Source organism: Ammospiza nelsoni, chromosome 6 (genome assembly GCF_027579445.1).
Source record: "Ammospiza nelsoni isolate bAmmNel1 chromosome 6, bAmmNel1.pri, whole genome shotgun sequence".
Lineage (NCBI taxonomy): Eukaryota > Metazoa > Chordata > Aves > Passeriformes > Passerellidae > Ammospiza > Ammospiza nelsoni.
Genome location: NC_080638.1, coordinates 41,112,746 through 41,130,838, shown reverse-complemented (window position 1 = coordinate 41,130,838; position 18,093 = coordinate 41,112,746). Strand labels below are relative to the sequence as shown.

At 38.4% G+C, this 18,093-nt stretch overlaps 2 protein-coding genes across 4 annotated transcripts in view; both read right to left on the bottom strand.

Moving 5' to 3' along the window:
* MIA2 (MIA SH3 domain ER export factor 2) overlaps nucleotides 1-1,311 on the bottom strand; it is a 36,498-nt gene extending 35,187 nt beyond the window's left edge. For 2 of the 3 annotated variants that reach the window (XM_059474074.1, XM_059474076.1), the window contains exon 1: nucleotides 1,105-1,311. In XM_059474074.1, the coding sequence (XP_059330057.1) occupies nucleotides 1,105-1,219 (115 nt within the window). In that variant the 5' untranslated portion in view covers nucleotides 1,220-1,311. The remainder of the gene's footprint in view (nucleotides 1-1,104) is intronic. The other variant, XM_059474075.1, reaches the window with a different exon arrangement.
* Nucleotides 1,312-8,093: 6,782 nt separating this feature from the next.
* Nucleotides 8,094-18,067, bottom strand: PNN (pinin, desmosome associated protein). The gene is made up of 9 exons (XM_059474039.1): nucleotides 17,900-18,067; nucleotides 17,557-17,628; nucleotides 16,837-16,905; nucleotides 15,661-15,733; nucleotides 15,483-15,577; nucleotides 13,482-13,563; nucleotides 11,739-11,894; nucleotides 11,518-11,656; nucleotides 8,094-10,494 (listed from the first exon to the last, which is right to left on the bottom strand). Exons 1-9 carry the CDS (start codon nucleotides 18,010-18,012, stop codon nucleotides 9,209-9,211), a joined length of 2,085 nt encoding a protein of 694 aa, XP_059330022.1. The 5' UTR covers nucleotides 18,013-18,067; the 3' UTR covers nucleotides 8,094-9,208.
* Between the last annotated feature and the right edge of the window lie 26 nt (nucleotides 18,068-18,093).

The following is an 18,093-nucleotide window of genomic DNA, read 5'->3' as shown; positions in this document are numbered from 1 at the left end:
CTAGTAATTATTTTAGGGATTTTGTCCTCTTTTTTGAATACATTTATCTTGTGATGAAAATACATAAATTTTAGGAATATAAACCTTAAACATGTTGTTAAAACTGAAGTGTCCAGTTCAGTTTGAATTATTTTGTTTTCTTTGTCTCCAACCCAGTCTCCCCACAGAAACCACTCAGTAGTAATGTGCTCTGGTCAGTTTGGAGGCCCTTGCACATGCTCTTCCGCAAAGATAGAGGAACATCCTTCTGAACATCCAAAACCTACTGAAGTTGGTACTGAAGTTGGCTCCCATAAGAAAATGGAAATCCATTATGAGAGGAAATCTAAGGTTCTCCAACTTCAGGGGAAATGGAAGATGGAAAAGACATTGAAAATACAACACCTAAGTCTGCTAAACAAATGGAAACAGGTTAGAAACAGCTTCAACTATGATTATGACAGGTTTCACAATGGTAATCAGTGGTTAGTAAACAGGACATTTGTCCACTTGTGATTCAGTGGCTCTGCCTCCTGCAGAGTTATTTACTCTTTGAGCACCACAATAAATAGTTACAGCACTTACTTCATGTAAAACAATAAATAAAGAGTAAATATTAACTGTGTTTTGTAAAGAGTGTTTTGTAAGAAGGATTACAAAAGAAATCCCAAACCAGTTTGCCGGTAGAAAAAAAACCTCAAGAGTTCTGCAGAATGGGCTATGAATGTACTATGTAGACATGAGAAAGTCTTCTTTCTCAGTTTATAACCCACCATTTTAATTTTATTTATATTTTATTTCTTTTATTTTGTACCTGTTAAGAATTAGTTAAAAATACTTTAAAGCTGTTTTATACTGCCTGTTTTGGGGACACCTGAGGAAAACGAGCTAGTCAAAAATATTTTTACTGAACTTTGATATGTATAACCTTACACAACAAACCAGCAAGTCTTTTTTTTTCTCTTTTTATTTTAAAATTTCAACCTTATTGCTCTTAAACGTAACCACAAATATTTGCTATGGCTACTCATTTTTAGTCTGTTTCATTGCTAATTTCAAATTATGATTCCCAACAGCTGCATATACACCACAGACTCCCTTTGAAAAAACCAAATTTTTACTTACTCTCACATTCCGGATCACCACACTTCTTCCATTTTGAAAGTACCTTTGTACTCTGCACACTTGCTGAAAATGAAATTACTAACAACAGAATTCTCTGATCCAAGATCCTTGACATTTTAGATTAAATCCAGAATGCACTGAAACTGTGGAAACTGCATTGATGGGCAGTTAGCAAGAATATTTTACATTTTCCTTAGTCTAACAAAGCATTGCAAGTAAACTTTCAATCCTGTTTTCCTTCTCTGATCTGCTTAAACAGAAGTACACTATGCTAACCTACTAACAATCTGCAGAGTCAGGTGTCCTGATTATACACATGCATTAATAATTAACTATGTTCTGATAGCTTGGCTGATGTTTTGAATACAAAGAAAGTAGTTCTGGTAAAATCAAAATTTAGCCTCTATCAGAAAGATTCTTCTGTACTGAGTTTGTACAAGGTTGTGCCAGGGGAAATTCAACAGGAGTTGTATTAGGATTATTTCTGGATTATGAATGCATTTTTAATGTACCTCTTTCGTGTGATTTTAAGATGGTGTAGTGTGATGACCAAGAAGCCTGGCAAGGTCTAAGATAGCCTATTATCTACAGCCTACCCCACATTCCTTCTACTTTATCTTTGCAGATGGATTTCTGCTTAGCTGACATCAAGAAAGGATGAGTGGGCTGGAGGAGGCCCTGTGGAGATAGGATGGACCTGTTTTGGCTCTGAAGAACTGAACAGAAAAGAACAAAATCATATGACTGGAACTTTGAAGGACACCATGGCCAAAATCTGCCTCAGTAAGGGTTTAAATATTTAAATATTAAAGCACACACCCTGAGTATGCTAATAAGATTATTGAAGTACATGCTACCACATACATGACTATACTGCTCAATCCTCTATCTAGATTGTGCTACATGTAAAGAAGGAGGAGGAGAATAAGATGGGGCTGTATGTAAGCTGGATAGAATTTTCATGTACTTAGTGAAAGACCCAAAAAGATCTTGGAGTCACTTACTCTTGCTGACTTGGTAAGATCTTGGTGCGTTACTCTCCCCTCTTCACAAGCAGAAATGCTGGCTTGGTAAGATTCTGCGTAGGATTATTGTCATTAGCTAGGCTAACACAATATTATTGTTATTGTTACAGCTCTGTCACATCTCGTGCTGTTTATCAACAGCAATTCCAAGTCTGTGCTTTTGTTGTTTCAGTAAACCAAACTCTGTGTGCTGTGTGTGAATCTGGGACAGTGAAGGTTCTTACTGAGCACAGCTTGACCTGTAGTTTTGGATTGGTAAATGGTAAATTTGTGAATCTGGGCTTGTGAAAGTTCTTATTGAACACAACCAGACCTATAGTGCCAAATTGATGATAATTATAAATCAGGCCCAGCCACATTCTGATCTCTAAGGTCCAGCTGGAATGCAGAGGTCATTATTTTCTGTCAATCTCTATATCCTTAACACGATAGATGAACTATCAATTTTATGCTTATATTGATTTGCATTGATACTAACCTAGCTACTGACAGTCTTTAAGGTTTTTTTTTTGTTTGTTTGTTTCTATAATGAACTATTTTTTTTATATTCACTGATATATTTTAGATAATTTATAGGTGGTCATTGGGAACTTGGAACAGCAATGTTTTCCACATATTCTTTTGGAGCTTTCTCATGCACTACATCTAAGGACAGTCCATCCTTTAGCACAGGGAATACTCACTTGGCTCCAAAGTCTTAAAGGTGCCTGGCAGTTTTCAGGCTTATAAAACAAGTAGAAAATCCATATGCTATCTCTGCATCATATATCACAGAGCAATACAGCAAAGCTAAGCAAATGACAAGCCCAGCTTTTTAAAGAATAGCCTGTTTCTTAGCAACCTGTTGTCCAATATGTAGTTATAAATATTTTTTCTCAAATTTGTTTTACTTTAAAGTAGTAATTATGCCGGGAGAAGTACAATAGTTATACAGGCATGAAGTTTTGCTATAAATGAAAACCTGCAGAGAATCAGAATACCAGGTTGGGAGGAGGCCTAAGGTTTATCTGGTCCAACTTTTCTTGGTAACAGCATGGTCTAAACAAGATGGTCTACGTGAATCTTAGAAGTGTCAAAACATTTGGCTATCCACCATTTTATGGGGAGATTGTTCCCATGGCCAATTGCTCTCACTGTGAAATATATTCCTCTTCTGTCTAATCAGAATCTCCCCTGAATTTTGTACTCATTATCTTTTACATGTGACTACTTGTAAAAAGAAAGTCTCCACCTTCTTTGTTTGTATCAGAAGAAGGTTTTGCTTCAAAGGCTGCATGTAATTGTCCCAGACTTCTTTGGTGAGCTAAACACAGTATCTTATTAACCTATAAAACAACTTCACTTTTCCTTTCCCACTGTCCTGCATGAGGGAGCCTTTTCTTCCTGCCTTATTGATAGCACCCCAAGAATCTGCATTACTTCCCAACGTGATCTTTGCAGTCATTATGGTTCCTAGTAAGCCTACCCCTCCTTCAGTCCTGAGTATGACTCATGAGGTCACTGTATTCTTTTCCACAAACCTAAGCTGTATCCTACTTGCAGCATAGTTTCCTTCTGCTCCACAGCTCAAACCTGCCAGACACTGGTGCTTAGCCTCATCTACAGAGCCAGCAAAAAAGGGCACAAAGTGAGCCAGGGTCACCTTAACCAGCAGTGGCCTGCAAACAGAAACTTCACAGAAATTACATGTCCCCCACTTGCAATCTAACACTTTGGCCCTTCCTTTGCCACATGAGCTGATAGTCAGGCAGCCTATCCTATGACCTGTCACACCAGCTGTCTCTGTTAGGTAATCCACCACAGAGCACCAAGGAATACACTGCAGATCAGCACCCCTGTCACTCCTGACTAGCCTTATTGCTGCCCCTTTTTTTTCATTCCCAAGTCTCTGCAGAAAAGATTGGTGAGAAAGAATATACAAGTAATTTATATTGAAAGGACTTTCTATGTGCTTAGTGTTGTACAAATTAAATAAAGAATAAAAAAGGAAAAAAAGGACTTTTTTATCAAACTGGTCAGAAGTCTTTCATAGTGTTGCACACCAGCCATAGAACATGGGACAAAACCCAACAATGGACCTAGAAGGGTTAACAGTCCCTTTTCAAGCCTGGCAACATGGAGCCCATTCACCCAAAAATAGAAAAGTGAGGTATTCTGACATCTAAATTTACGTACTTAAGTAGGTTTGTGGGGGAGAACAATCAGACCCACGCCTTGAGGTCTGCACAATATTACTGTATTTGTGAAAATACCTCTGAAAATGGCACTGATTTCAGTTTCATATAGATGCTAAACTTAGTCCAAATGTTTACGTGGAGGTAAAAATCTCAGCTAATCAGTTAAAATTGCATTTGAAATTTTCAAGTTATTCTGGGCACTGCTCATTGTGTTGCTTATTCTCTATAAGCATTCTTCAAGGCTTAAGCACTGACAAACCCTGCTTGATCTCTGTTCTATCTTATTTGTTCCTCTAGCAACTTCACTTGTAAATCTTTTGGGTGCAAATCCTATACATAGCATAGGCTATCAAGCATGACTTCTTATCACCTTTGAACTGAAGTCAAAGATTCATGGAGTTTATTATAGCTAGATTCCAAAGGACAAAGTTGAAAGCTTTATAGCAGATCGAGTGAGACTTCAGTTAATTTCTGTTGGAGAACTGAAGCAATGAATATGAGTACTATTGCACATGCAAAACCAAAAAACAATAATGAAAAAGATCTATTTCCAATATCTTTCATTAGAACTGAACTATTTTTATTTGCAACAACACCTTAGTAACAGTAACTACTGAAGTAGAAAGGCAGACATCTCTTAAGGCATACTAGAATTCAAAGAAGAATCAGAATTAATGGAGTAATTGAAATAATCTGAGGAGTATGGAACACTGGATGGCTTATTTAAGACATGGCTTTGTAGAAGTGAAGATGTCACATTTCCTAGACTATTCAGTATCTGCATTGATAATAAAGACTAAAGCATGTCAGAAGTTGGTAGAAGTTATCCTAATATCTATTTCATACTAAACAGAATATACAGCTGTGGCTATACTGTTTTGGTAGCACCAAAGGGCTCCACAAAGGATGCAGTTTCACAGTGTAGAATATTGCATAATATGTGGAAGATTATAGTCCATAGGTAAAGCACGTTTAACAATATAGTTCTCTTGACTTTGGATATTTGAATGAAAATACAAATTGACTTTTACATTTAAAATGCCATGTCAGCAAAATTTTGTTTCTTTAAGCAAGTATCTTTTAAGAAATAAGTAAGAGGAAGTAATACTAATTCACTCTTCCAGTTAGACAAATCTAAGCAGTAACAGTCATTCATCATCCAGACACAAACCAACTTTTTCAACCAGAATAACAAGTAGCAAGAAAAAGCCACTGTTACTTCTCTGTTACAAAGACAGTTACAAACATGACAACTGACAGTGCGTTTCAAAAAAATCATGGAAGTTGCAACTTTTATTACGTTGAATCTTGAGAACACATTTCCAAGCTTTGAACACCTCACATTTTGCCATATAAGAGAATACGGTCATGTAATAAAAATTGCCTGAACCAGGAGAAAAAACCAAGACTGAACATCCTCCATAACACAGATCTCTATATGATACTAATGCACCACTGCTGCAGCATTTGATCCCATCATAAATACACATATTCTCAGAGAAATTCTTCTTTGACCAGGCAACTCATTTTGAAAATCTCTGACATACATTAAATGAGTATGATTACCCTGTTGTACCACAGTAATTGCTATAAAATCAGCAGCTGAACGTGAATCTTATATCTGGGGCCTAATCACAAGACCATTACTTTCCCGAGAATCAAAGATGTTCCAGAAATCTATTTGTAAATTTACTGGTTTTGAAATTAATTTTGTTGGAGGGGGGTTGTTCAGTTCTCTAACACCTACTGTCTGCAGAAAAATTATGTTCAGGTTTCCTTTGAATAAAATATAAAGAAGGTGTTCCAAACACAAAGACATCACTCCAAGGAACAGAAATTTGAAGAATTATGCCTTTTATTCAAAGTCATGTTTCAGCTTATATTCAATGAACAATCTGTGTAACATCTACTCTGACAAGCACTCCAAGTGGAGCACTGTGGAAAAACACATTATTGGAGAATTCCGGCTTATCCATGCATCAGGACTGAAGAAAAACCCGGCAAATTATAGTACAGAGTCAGTGCATAGTGCAGAGGTTCTAAAACAACCAAACCACCAACTGCCTTCTTAAACTATACTGAAAGCTACAAGGGAGCACATGATGGAAACACTTCAAAAGACAGGCATAGAGCATACATGGTATATTCCCTGCTCACATAAAGCATCTCTACCTCATTCTTAGAAAAGGGAAAAACTACTGTTCCTTTGTCCACTTTGCTTGAGTGAAGAGTGAACAAGGCCTTTTTCATTTGATCTCCACTCACCATTGTGGGGGAGGGATAAGAAAATGTTTCAATCATTTCCTACCCCTATGCTATCTGCACTAAATACATAGAAAATACAAACTGTTCCATCAAATTATGTCTTAAAGTTGTCAGCTATTTTCATGGTCTCATTACCATCCACAGCTGTGATATTGTTTCAGGATAAGAGGAGGGGACCTTGAAGGAAAATGTAACAATTACTAGACACACTACCGCTTTATGGTGCTAATAGTACATTACCATCTTGCACTATTTCTGTAGTGGAATATTCATTGGAATATTTAGCTTTTAGAAAACTTTGAAGTTATCACACACTGATGTTCACATTACACTGAGCTGCTTAGATCTAGCAATGCTAACAATTAATGGCACTGCTTGACAATGGCAGTTAGTAAGTTTCTTCTAATAAACATTAAATTAACAATTAACATCATCAGCTTCCTATGCAGCAACAAAGCTCCTGTATTTTCACAGTCAAAAATACATTGCAGCTGGGAATATAACCTAAAACAATGTGATCAATCCAGTCCTCCTTAGTTCAGCAACCAGACTCACCGTCCTATTGTTTTCATAAACCCTGTTAATGTGTTGCTCTGAAACAAGAGGTCAGATTTGCACACTGACTCCAGTACCAGCTATTTAAATCTGTAAATGCACTTCAGCAGTGAACCACACAAACTCAAAATAAGAAATGTTACAATTATTCAATGTTACCAAAAAAGTGTAATTAATTGAAAAAACTACAATAGCTTCCAAAGGCATTCTGAAACCTGAAATTAGTCAAAACATGTAGACCAGTAACATTTTGCTCAGTTAGTCAGTATTAAGGTTTTTTTTGGTAGAACATCGTTTAACATCTTCAATAAGGCATTTGAACTTTTGTTTGTCCTTCAGAAAAGATACCACATTAAACCACAAGATTCCCTGAAGGAAACATTGTTGGAAAATACTGACAAGAATAAAAATTACTCTGCTGTAGAGACACAGGCAGATAAGATATTGAAGAAGCAAATGGACTGAAGAATCTGAAGTCCTTGAGTAAGGGGAAGCCTGTGTTTTCCCACTGCCTATTTGTGCTGCACTCTATTCCTTACTAGACACATTTCTTGAAGTCATGACATCAGGCATTTCAGAACACATAAATCTGTCACTAGCGTTGAGTTCAGATGAAAACTGACACCCTCCAAGCTAGAACTGGGCAACTACCTTCCAGAAAAACAGGGTGGACATGGCATTTCGTACACTAAAGCCAGCTTATGTGTCCTTCCATATTGAAATCTTTCTAGGATTTCCTGGTCTGTGATTTGGTGTATCAGATAACACAATTCTCTTCCTGTCAAGACAACATAGATTAGAGCACTACAGTTTCATAGTCAGTTAATAGACATTTAAAAGCTTTAAGAATAATTGTGGAAACAGAGCTTGTAAGGTACAGCCACCTGCAATTACAATTCATACTTTAAATGTAGAAAGCCTAAGATAATACACCTGTTAATAGAAAAGATCATAGGCAACAAGAGAGTTAAGTAGTCTACAAAGCCACATTTATTTGCACATGTACAGAACAAAGCAACAGATGTTATTGTTTTCCATACAAAATTATATAAAAACAGTATTCACCTTCATAGATAACACTATACCACCTTAGGTTTATTAAATACATTCAGAAAGCATTCTTGCACGCACACAACATTAGTATTAGGTAGTCCCAGGTAACTCCAACACTGCAATGTAATTATTCCTAGTGGTATGAAGGGATCAAAGATTAGTCTGCAACTAAAACAAAAGGAATCCTGGTCAAGAAGCAAACAGAAGTCTTTCTTCCACTGACCACCAAAACAAGGATCATCATTGAAGAGATTATCTATATCTAGAACATAGATGTAAATACTACCAAAGCACCTGCAGAAAGCAGGCAAGAGTGGTTTTCCAGACTTGAGGACTTGAGCTACCTTGGCCAGTGTTAACACTCCCATTTAATTACTGCTTGCCTATGGATAAGAAATTTTTATAAAACTGGAAGATAGACAGAATTGACTAAGAGCCTGCAGTTACAGAAGAAAACAAAAAGTACAGATCCAAATCAATTACTTTGCCTTCCTACCCAGCACTGGAGAGATTATTTGCTTTACTAGGTCGTAAAATGCTCATTCTTGCAAGGAATAGAGGGGAAAGGCAAAATTTTATATTTTCTGCAATGCTGCCTTCCTACATATAATCTAAAAAGGGGAATTTAATTGTCAACAGGACATCTGAAACAATTTATTTAAAATGCACATTTATTTCTACAAAAAAAAGTGTATGATACAGAAGAAATGATCACATCTACTTTAAAGGTATACCTATTAAAATATACAGAGAATCTTAATGAGTACAGGATATTTAAAAAAAAGATGCAAAGGAGTGTTAATCTTTTATTTTTACATTTTCAGGAACTTCACATAATTTTGGTAAGTAACCTTTTACAAAATTATGTAAAAAGTACAAGAATGCCTGGTAAACAGTCTGCATTTTTCCAAAAGATTTTTTACAGCATGCAATTCTTAAGGCAGCCTTCTCTTCCTCCTTACAAGGAATCCTTTCACTCAAATAATCTTCTGCTGCAAAGATTAGGCTAGGGAAGCTTGGTCTCTTCTGTTAACGCCTTTTGTCTTTCCTGTCTGATTTACGGTCTCTTTCACTCCGTGAAGTTCTCTTGCCTGACCGACTACTTTCTGATATAGATCTCTTTCTGTCAGACCTCGAACTTTTATCCTTTGAGCTTTTAGTATCTCTACTACCACCTTTTGAGGACTTGTGACTTCTATCTACTCCTGAAGCATCCCTTCGCTTCCTGTCTGTGCTCCTCCTGCGCTTTCTATCTCTGTTATGGCCCCTGCCTCGGCTCCGACTCCTGCTCTCACTACTGCTCGAGCTGCTGCTGCTGCTGTCCCTGCTCGTACTCCCACTGGTAGTGCTGCTGCTGGTGGAACTGCTCCGACTGGAACTGCTGCCAGTACTGGAACTACTTGCACTGGTAGTACTGCTGGAAGTGCTACTGCTACTGCTGCTGCTGCTACGGGTATGACCAGTTTTGTTCCCTGCCCTACCCCTGCTCCTACTCCTAGTCTTACTCTTACTTTCTGCACTCGGTGTCTGATTCTGCTCTGCCTGGGCTTCAACCACCTTTACAGACACCACAGCATTTTCATCTTTGTCTGTCTGGGGCTCTGTATCCTGAGTGGACTGAGACAATTGAGGTGATTGTGCTAGGGGCACAGACTGCGGCTGAGATAGAGCCTCAGCCACTGATTCTGTCTGAGCTTCAGGTGTTTTCTCCTGTGTTTCTTCCAGTTCAGCATTATTTTCTGTTTTGATACCTTTCTCCTTCTTGGGAGAAGGAACATTACACACTTTTTCTGGCTGAGCATCACACTCTGTTTCTGCTTCTATTTCTTTGCCATTTTCATTTTCTACGGGTTCTACACTATCTGCCTCATTCATTTCAGCCACATCCTGATCATTATCCACAGGCTGAATGTTTTCACCTTCCTCTTTTATAACTGTGACCTCCTCATGCTGACCATCCTGTTGCTTGTCATTCTCCCTCACCTCAGTAGGCTCTTCTACTTTCATCTCTATGTCATGTTTCTGCTCATCCTCTTCCTGTTCTTTTTCTGCATCGCTATGCCCTGAACCTGAACCTATTTTTCCCTTTTCCTCCCCTACCTCCTCCATTTCTACATCATTGTGCTGATTACCTGTCTCCATCTCTTCCACCTGCTGAGCCACCTTACCCTCTTCCTGCTCCTTGTTCTGTTCTTCCTTCTTTTCTTCATTCTGCACCTCCTGATGTTCTTTTTCCTTCACAGATTGTCTTCTGGGTCTGGCCTCCATTTTGTTAATCTGCTCTGCAAATTCATTTCTCCTGCTTTCAAAGAGCGCTAGGGAATAAATGCATAAATAATAGTTAAGATAATCTACAGACACTGAAGTCTACTTACCCTTTAACTATGAGCTAGTAAGTTATCAAACTGTTCAAGTTATAAATACTGCAATCTTGTCCTTTCTGAAGTAGCAAGCCATTAATGCACAATGGAAAAAACTGCTAGTTACCTTAAGAAAACAAAGCACAGGGGAGAGTAAGCTCAGCTGAGTATTCGAACAGCAAAGCCCTAAATCTAAGCTAACAAAAACTTTTTGACCTCATTAAAATCAAACCAACCAACAGTATATCAAAAGAACACCTTAATTTCCCAGTATTTACCTATTAAGGTTATACTTCTAAGGCAAACAAAAGACAGTAAAAAAAAAGGCAAAAAGCTAGATAGGTATTAAGAAAGCTTAATTACTGTAGGCTATCCAGACAGGTGAGCTATCTTCTCTTACCCCCTCAACCCCACAAGATAAAGAAAAGCACCTAAGAAAAAAACCAAACCAATACATTCTTAGTTTAATAAAAGAAGAACAGTAAGACTACCATCAATCGGAGCATTTTAAATTGTTCTCCAAAAGAAAAATATAGTCATCCTGTGAAACAGAAATGAACACACATTGAGGTAAAAAAAATCATCAGAAATTTCTAATGGTATGCTTAAGAAAGAACTTCTCAAATGCTTTGTAAACACCTGCAGTTCCTTGCATCTTCACAGAATCTGCCTTTTCAAAAATGAAGCTGCTGCACTTGGATACATCTGGGTACTAAAGCCAATATAAAGGACTGTTTAAAACACATACCTCTGAAATTCTGCATACGCATCTTTTGACTTCTTGAAAGAGAATCAAATCCCATTCAATATAAAAATAAGTCACTGAAAGAGTAATTTCCACTTATGATGAACACCCGTGTAAGAATATAGTTTGTCTTAAGCATGAAATTCATGTATTTAAGCATAGACTTAAAATAAATTTGTATGGCAAACAAAGGGAGGTAAGAACATGGACCTCTGTACTACAAAGACCCTTACCATTCATCTTTTTCTGTGACTCGTCCATCAGCTTCTGCGTAGCAGGACACATTCTACCAGGTATGTAGAATAAATGAGGTTTTGTCTTTGTTCTTATGTATTTAATTATTTTAGCATTATGTTCATTCCATTCTTCTTGCTGAGAAATAAAAGAAAATAATGCTGAGATACACAAGAATAGTTGAAACAAGAGAAAGATCGAGACCAAAACAAAAACTCACCAACTGAGCAAGCTCCACCTTTTGCTCCAATAACCGCAGCTCTGTCTGTTTAGCACGTCTTTCTTCAAACAGTTCTCGCCTCTCATTTTCTACTTGCTTTCTCTCTTCCTCTGCCTGCACTTCAAGTTTCTGCTCAATTTCTTGTCGTCTCTTTTGCTAAAATAAATGAAATAAAATCTTTTTTTTCCCTCTACATTAAGAGAAAGTGTTCTAGTTTGATTCACTTAAAAATCTTCAATTATTTACACCATTAAAGGTATTCCTAAAAACACATTAGGAAATGCCTCCTAAACTACAGCTAATGAAAGAAAGGAGTGTCACTGCTTGCTGGCACCTAATATTTTGTTGGTTTAACTATATAGTTATGGGGCCCCATGAATTTCTGTGTGGTTTACCATCTTTCAGTTTGGACTTACATTTTCAATATAAGCTTGGGTTTTTTCCCCCAATGGCAGAAAAATAAAAGGAATATTTGAGCTATCAGGGAAATCACGTAAATTTCCCACTTGGGAGAGAAAGAACTAAATTCCTCCAGAAACAAATGAACGACTGCAGGACAACAAAAATTAGATTGTGAACACTTCCAGCATATTAACTGCTAATTATATATATTACTACTATCCAGGAATGCTGTTTGTACACCCTAGACTGCCATGTGCTCAGATTCTACAATAACTGTTCATAAAGATATAGAATTTACTGCCTGGACAACAAAATAGCTGTGTTATAAAACTCCTCAGGCCTTGCTTTTGATTTATAGCAAGTGTATATGTATGAAAAAAAAGATCTCCATAGGTACTCAGAAAAATTTGGTAAGGAGCAGTAATTCTTCAAAGTCTCTTTGTGCAAACACACAAAGAGACAGGGACTCACACAATTAGACAGGGACTCTATGTTTCTAGACCATCCTGATAAAAAGCTTTTTGTTCTAATGCAAGCAGGCAAAAGTGAACTTTGGTCTTATGTGCCACATGACAAGGTAGGTAAACCACCCAAATACTGCATCTGAAAGCAATCAATACCAGCACTGTGAGTCAGCTCTGCTGTCATTATACAGAACACATTTTAAGTTTAAATCTTTCTGTTTCAACTGGACTGCTGAAATGCGAACTTTAAAACATTGTTTTTAATCTCAAGGTTATTAGTGTTAACTAAATAATTCCTTTAGTGAAACAGTAAACAAATACCATAGCCTTCACAAATTAAAAAGGAATAAAGTTACCACCATCCCATATACAAGTTTTTTGAAGTAATCACTAAGCTACGCAAAGGCTTTGCTTCAGTACAATCACACATTTATTTATTACATCAGAAATTCAGGTTATCTGTACTGGAACAGAAAAGAGATTTCTAGACAGATAGCATAATATAGATTTCTGTATACTTGGTTATAATTTAAACATCTGGAACACACCAGGGTAGGCACCGCTTCATCAATACTGCACTATTATTTCCAGAAACAGCCTATGATTTCTTAAATAGTTACCTGATTAAATTCCATTTAACACTGCCTTTTTGTTTCCACGAAGGTGAGAAACAGGGTTACAAGGTCATGGTAAGAATGCCTTTCCTGCCTCCCACCCTCATTCCCCTGAGTTGAGACAAAAAAAACCTACATGCAATCTCACCAATTTGCTGCACCTGCAACCTACACTGTAGGGAAACTTTCATTCTTACTTGAAATAACTTAAACAAACAATTTTGCTTTATTATTTACAATCTGATAGAATTTAAAGTAAGTACCCTCTCAGTAGCAATAGCAACTGTGGACTCCTGTTTGAATTTTTGAAGAGTGCCCATCAGCAAGCCAAATATACGTCGATTCCTGAAAAAAACCAAACCCATAACAAAAAGAAATTTGAGATTCAGTTCAAGTACAAAGATTTTTATTTAGATAAATAATCAGAGAAACTTTCCATCTCAAGGATACTTATTTTTAAAGGCCCAATAGTACCCAAGGCCATTAGCAACAGAAGACATACTGACTGTGCCAACAGTCCAGGATATAATTTACAGTGACATATCATTTTGCTTATGAGTAAGACACAGCTCTTATGTGTAACACAGAACAGCTAGCACTGGCAAAACTGGAAGCCTGAACATTTTTCATTTAGTAATAATAACACTAAGATTTTTAAAAAAATCTTAAAGCAGAGAGTACTGAAAGAAAAAAGTCAAGTAAATACAGTGTGAGCTATCAATAAGGGAGCAAACTGGGTTTTCTAAAAAGCATACACTCCCCCTCTCCACAATCTGCTTAGACTAAGGAGAAATGGAGCCACAGGGGAGTGAAAACTTATCTATCAGAGCTGCCCAACAATGAGACACTGCACTGTGGGATGAAAACAGAACTGCTCTCATCCAATTAGGCGTTGTTTTGAGAAAAATAAGTAAAATTCTTCAACAAATTCCCTTCTTCGGAGCAAGAACTAGTTTCTTGATTTTCACCTTCAATTTATTTTCATTCAATCCCAAATTAAGTCTTTAAAACCTGATGCAGACTTTCTTATTTGCCTTGAACCTGATAAAGTGAGAAAGGAAATGCTACTAGTCTTCCCTAAGTACCACTCTATTACAGTGGCCCAAACCTCACATGGAAAGGTAAAAGTATATTAAGTAATAGAAACAGGAACAGATAAAAATTGAAAGCCAGAGATCACTGAAAGTGCACTGAAAGTTTGTGTATGAATGACATCCCAGAAGACACTGAGCAAAATCAGGAGTTCAGGGGATGGTGTCCTCTTAAAGAAGCTCCCTCCACCACAATTCATAGAGACTAATACTGGTTCTCATCTCCCTGGGGACTACTGAACTAAAAAGCAGTAAAACCACAATTCTGAGGGAACAAGCTTTTGGTGCCTGAAGCTCTAGGAAGTTCAGTAAGAATTTTGAGGTCTCCCTGTATGGGAAACAATTAGAACCTAGTAAAGGAAGACTAAGTGAGGTTATAATTAAAAGAAATAAGCAAAGTGCCAGTTGATCTGTGGGGACTTATCAGAGAAGATTTCTATAGCTCCTTATTCTGGTTCTAATTCTTCTGTTTATTTGGTGTATAATTACTAGTGCACCAGGTGACTTGCATTCTGAAATGGACAGAGGCCAGGAGGTCAAACACAGCTGCAAATTTGGTTTTCCAATACATCTTACCAATAGAGCTGCATTTCAGTTAGAATTCTAATAGCCCTGAGAAAAATAAAATATAGGAAAAATGAGATATACATAGGAAGAATCTAAAAAGCAGCAGGTGAAATGAAGGCAAGACTGTACACACAACAAGAAATCAAAGTAGTATGAGAAAAGAAACATGATGGAACTAGTTCATTTAAAAAGAGAGGCAGAGGGAGTGAGGAACCATACCCAAAATCCTACTTCAACCAACAAAATAAATGATGAGCCAAGACAGCTGTAATAATCCAAGACATTAAGCAACCAATGAAAGTACAGATATTTCTGTCTTACTCAAATGACGTTAAAACACTAGCACTAGCAAACCTGCTCCTGTAGGTGGCCTGAAAAGTAGAATCCATGTCAGTTATGTGAACAATGCACAGATTGCTGCTTGTGAAATATTTTCAGAGACATATTTAACTTTTAAAATTAAATTTTATACCATAATGGTAACTCTTCAACATAATCTTTGGCACATAACAGCTTGTGTGCAATATCTTTTAAATCTAAAGCTACTTTCTATGACTTTCTAGAACTCAAAAGTAGCACGTTAGTGTAAAAGAGATTTCTGCATACCTTTGTTTTCCTTTCTCATCCATATTTTGATCTTGTATAAGGTCTCGACGTGTTCGCTCTTTGGAGGTAGCAACAACAGAAGATGGCAACGCTGGCTACAAGAAAGAAAAACAAACTACTTTGTTCATCCTGCTGCAGGTGGGTTTCCTCTTGCACAGCTCCATTTACTATACATTACCTTTTTAATATCATCATCCTCTGCGTCGCTTTCTTGGCGTGATTCTCTTCTTGTCCGACGTTCTCCACCCAGCCTGAGGAAGAAAGCCAGTGGTCATTAGAGAATGATTATTTAGGAGAGAATCCCTTCCAGCATGAGAAAAACAAAAGTGTGTCTAGTCAGAAGAACCAACACTTGGGTGAAAATCTCCCCACTGTTCCAACAGCCAGTAAGTAATATTTTACAGAAAGAATCTATTGTTGATGAAAATCAGTGAGACAGAACAGTTTAAATTTTAATACAACTTGCAGAGTAATAAAAACAGAAGAATCCACAAATACCATATTTAACTTCAAAAAATACATTTGGAATTTATTCTTTTAAATGTTTGTGCATTTCCAGAAACCTCTAAAATGGCTACTGGTATAAAGGGCTCACTAGACAGATTTAAATGCATTGAGATGGAAAGGTTGGTATAATTTCTTAAACAGGAAATGTCGTTCAAGTTACCTACCAAATGGGAGAGAGGCAGATGGATTAGCACTTGAAACATGTATGAACTAAGGCTTTAACAAAGAACAACTTAAAATAAATAATTTAAATCAAAGAAATCCTAAAATAAATAATTAAAGCTTTCCTTTTCAGATTTGTGGCACAGCACTTTCCTGTTTCCCAGCTTCATTTTCCGCTAACTCAAAAATTCCAAAGCAAGCTTTGCTTTGGTTGAGAACTACCACTGCACATTAAGTGTGCACAGCACTTAAACTCACAATTATCACTCACATCTGATGGATTTGCAACCAGATGTGAAAGTTCAAAACCCGAGTCCATTGTCAGATTGCCTGTATTCAATTTATTGAACAGGTCTCAGTCATAATGAAATTTGTGTTCGCTGCAAACAAATGTCACAACTAAGAAGAATGTAATATAGCAGACTGTACGCCAAATAAAACCAAAAAAATACATATACCTTTGTATTCCTATATCTTTATATTATTGCTACCATCTTTACATTGCTCTAAGGTAGAAAGAAATTTCATGGAGTGATTTGCTGTCACCCAAATTATTCCCAACAAGTCTTCAATAAGTAATCTCCAAAGAAGACAGTGAAAGTCCCCAGTTATTACCAGTTTTTTGTTTATTGTTACAAATTCTCATTCAGAAAATCAAGTTGGCTGCATTAGTTTTTGCACTCACCTACTGGATGCACCTTCAAGATCCCTCTGTTTGGCTGGGGGTCCTCCTCCACTATCCGAGAATCCACGCCTAGAAAGAAAACACTTGTGGTCTTAGAACAAGTTAGGTTAATCCCTAGACCACTTCAAGTCTGCATAATTGAACTATAATTTTGCTTTATAGTCACAATTATTTTACTCAGTTTTATCACCATTTACTGTTAGCACTGCAGTGAAATGTTTAAACATGTTGCATCTAATTTCACCTTGAATTTCTGCACTTATTGAACTGAGTAGGTACACTGAAACAAGCATCCCATTGTGTTCAAATAATCTTATCTGCAGTAATTTTCAGGATGTGGCTTTATCCACATGTGTTTTAAAATCCCTCCTAAAACACCTACCAGTTTTTACATCCGCAAGAGACTGATTTTGAACGATTTCAAAGACAAGGTCCCAGCCACCACACAATATCACCCTTCATTTTGACGTTTCCCCTTATTTTTCAATGTAACAGCTGAGAAGGTCGGGGAAAGCCACCCATTTAGACTTGTTGCAACTCAAAATGAAGAGCTGTTTTAAACTTAACCACCAAGGCCCGGTAGGGCAGCTCTGGCGCTCATTCAAACAGTACCGCAGCGAGCGGAGGTAAACGAGGAACGCACGACACTGAGCGCGATGGCACGAACCACTGCCAGGGAAGGGATGGATGAAACTCCGCTGCCTTCCTGCGCCTACTTACCTTAGCAATAAACTCCCACGGCCTCTACCTCCACCGGGGCCTGCGAGGGCTAGCAGCCTGTTTTGGGGGGGCCTGCAAGAGACAGCGAGCGCTGTTAGTGCTGCCCGCCCGGCCCAACGGGCCTGCGGCCGTTCCGTCCTGCGCCCCGCGGCCGTGCCCCGCCCCCGCGGGCCAGAGCTGCCCCATCGCCGCACCAGCGGGGCGGGCACGGCCCGCACAGGGACGCGGGGATCCGCGGCCGGCTCCGCGCCGCCCGCCCTGCAGGCCCGACGCGCGCCCCCCCCGCCGCCCGGCCTTTCCTTGGCGGGACAGCGGCGCGCCGGGCGCTCCCCGCCTGGCTCACCTCACATCATTGGGGTCCCGGCCCGTGAGCTTGCGGATATTCTCGTCCACGTGCTTGAGGCTTTCCTTGGCTTTCTCCAGCTGCTCCTGCAGCGCACGCACCGCCACCGCCATCCCGCCCGCCGCGCGGCCTGGCCGGGCCCCGCGCGAGGCAGCGCTGGGAAACAGGGGGGACAGGCCCCGCCCACTCCGGCG

Coding starts and splice junctions, on each gene's coding strand:
- PNN (XM_059474039.1), bottom strand. CDS start 18,012: ATGGCGGTGGCGGTGCGTGCGCTGCAGGAGCAGCTGGAGAAAGCCAAG. Junction 16,906..17,556: donor CGTGGGAGTTTATTGCTAAG/GTAAGTAGGCGC, acceptor TTTTCTTTCTAG/GCGTGGATTCTCGGATAGTG. Junction 13,564..15,482: donor GATGAGAAAGGAAAACAAAG/GTATGCAGAAAT, acceptor GGTTTTTTTCAG/GAATCGACGTATATTTGGCT.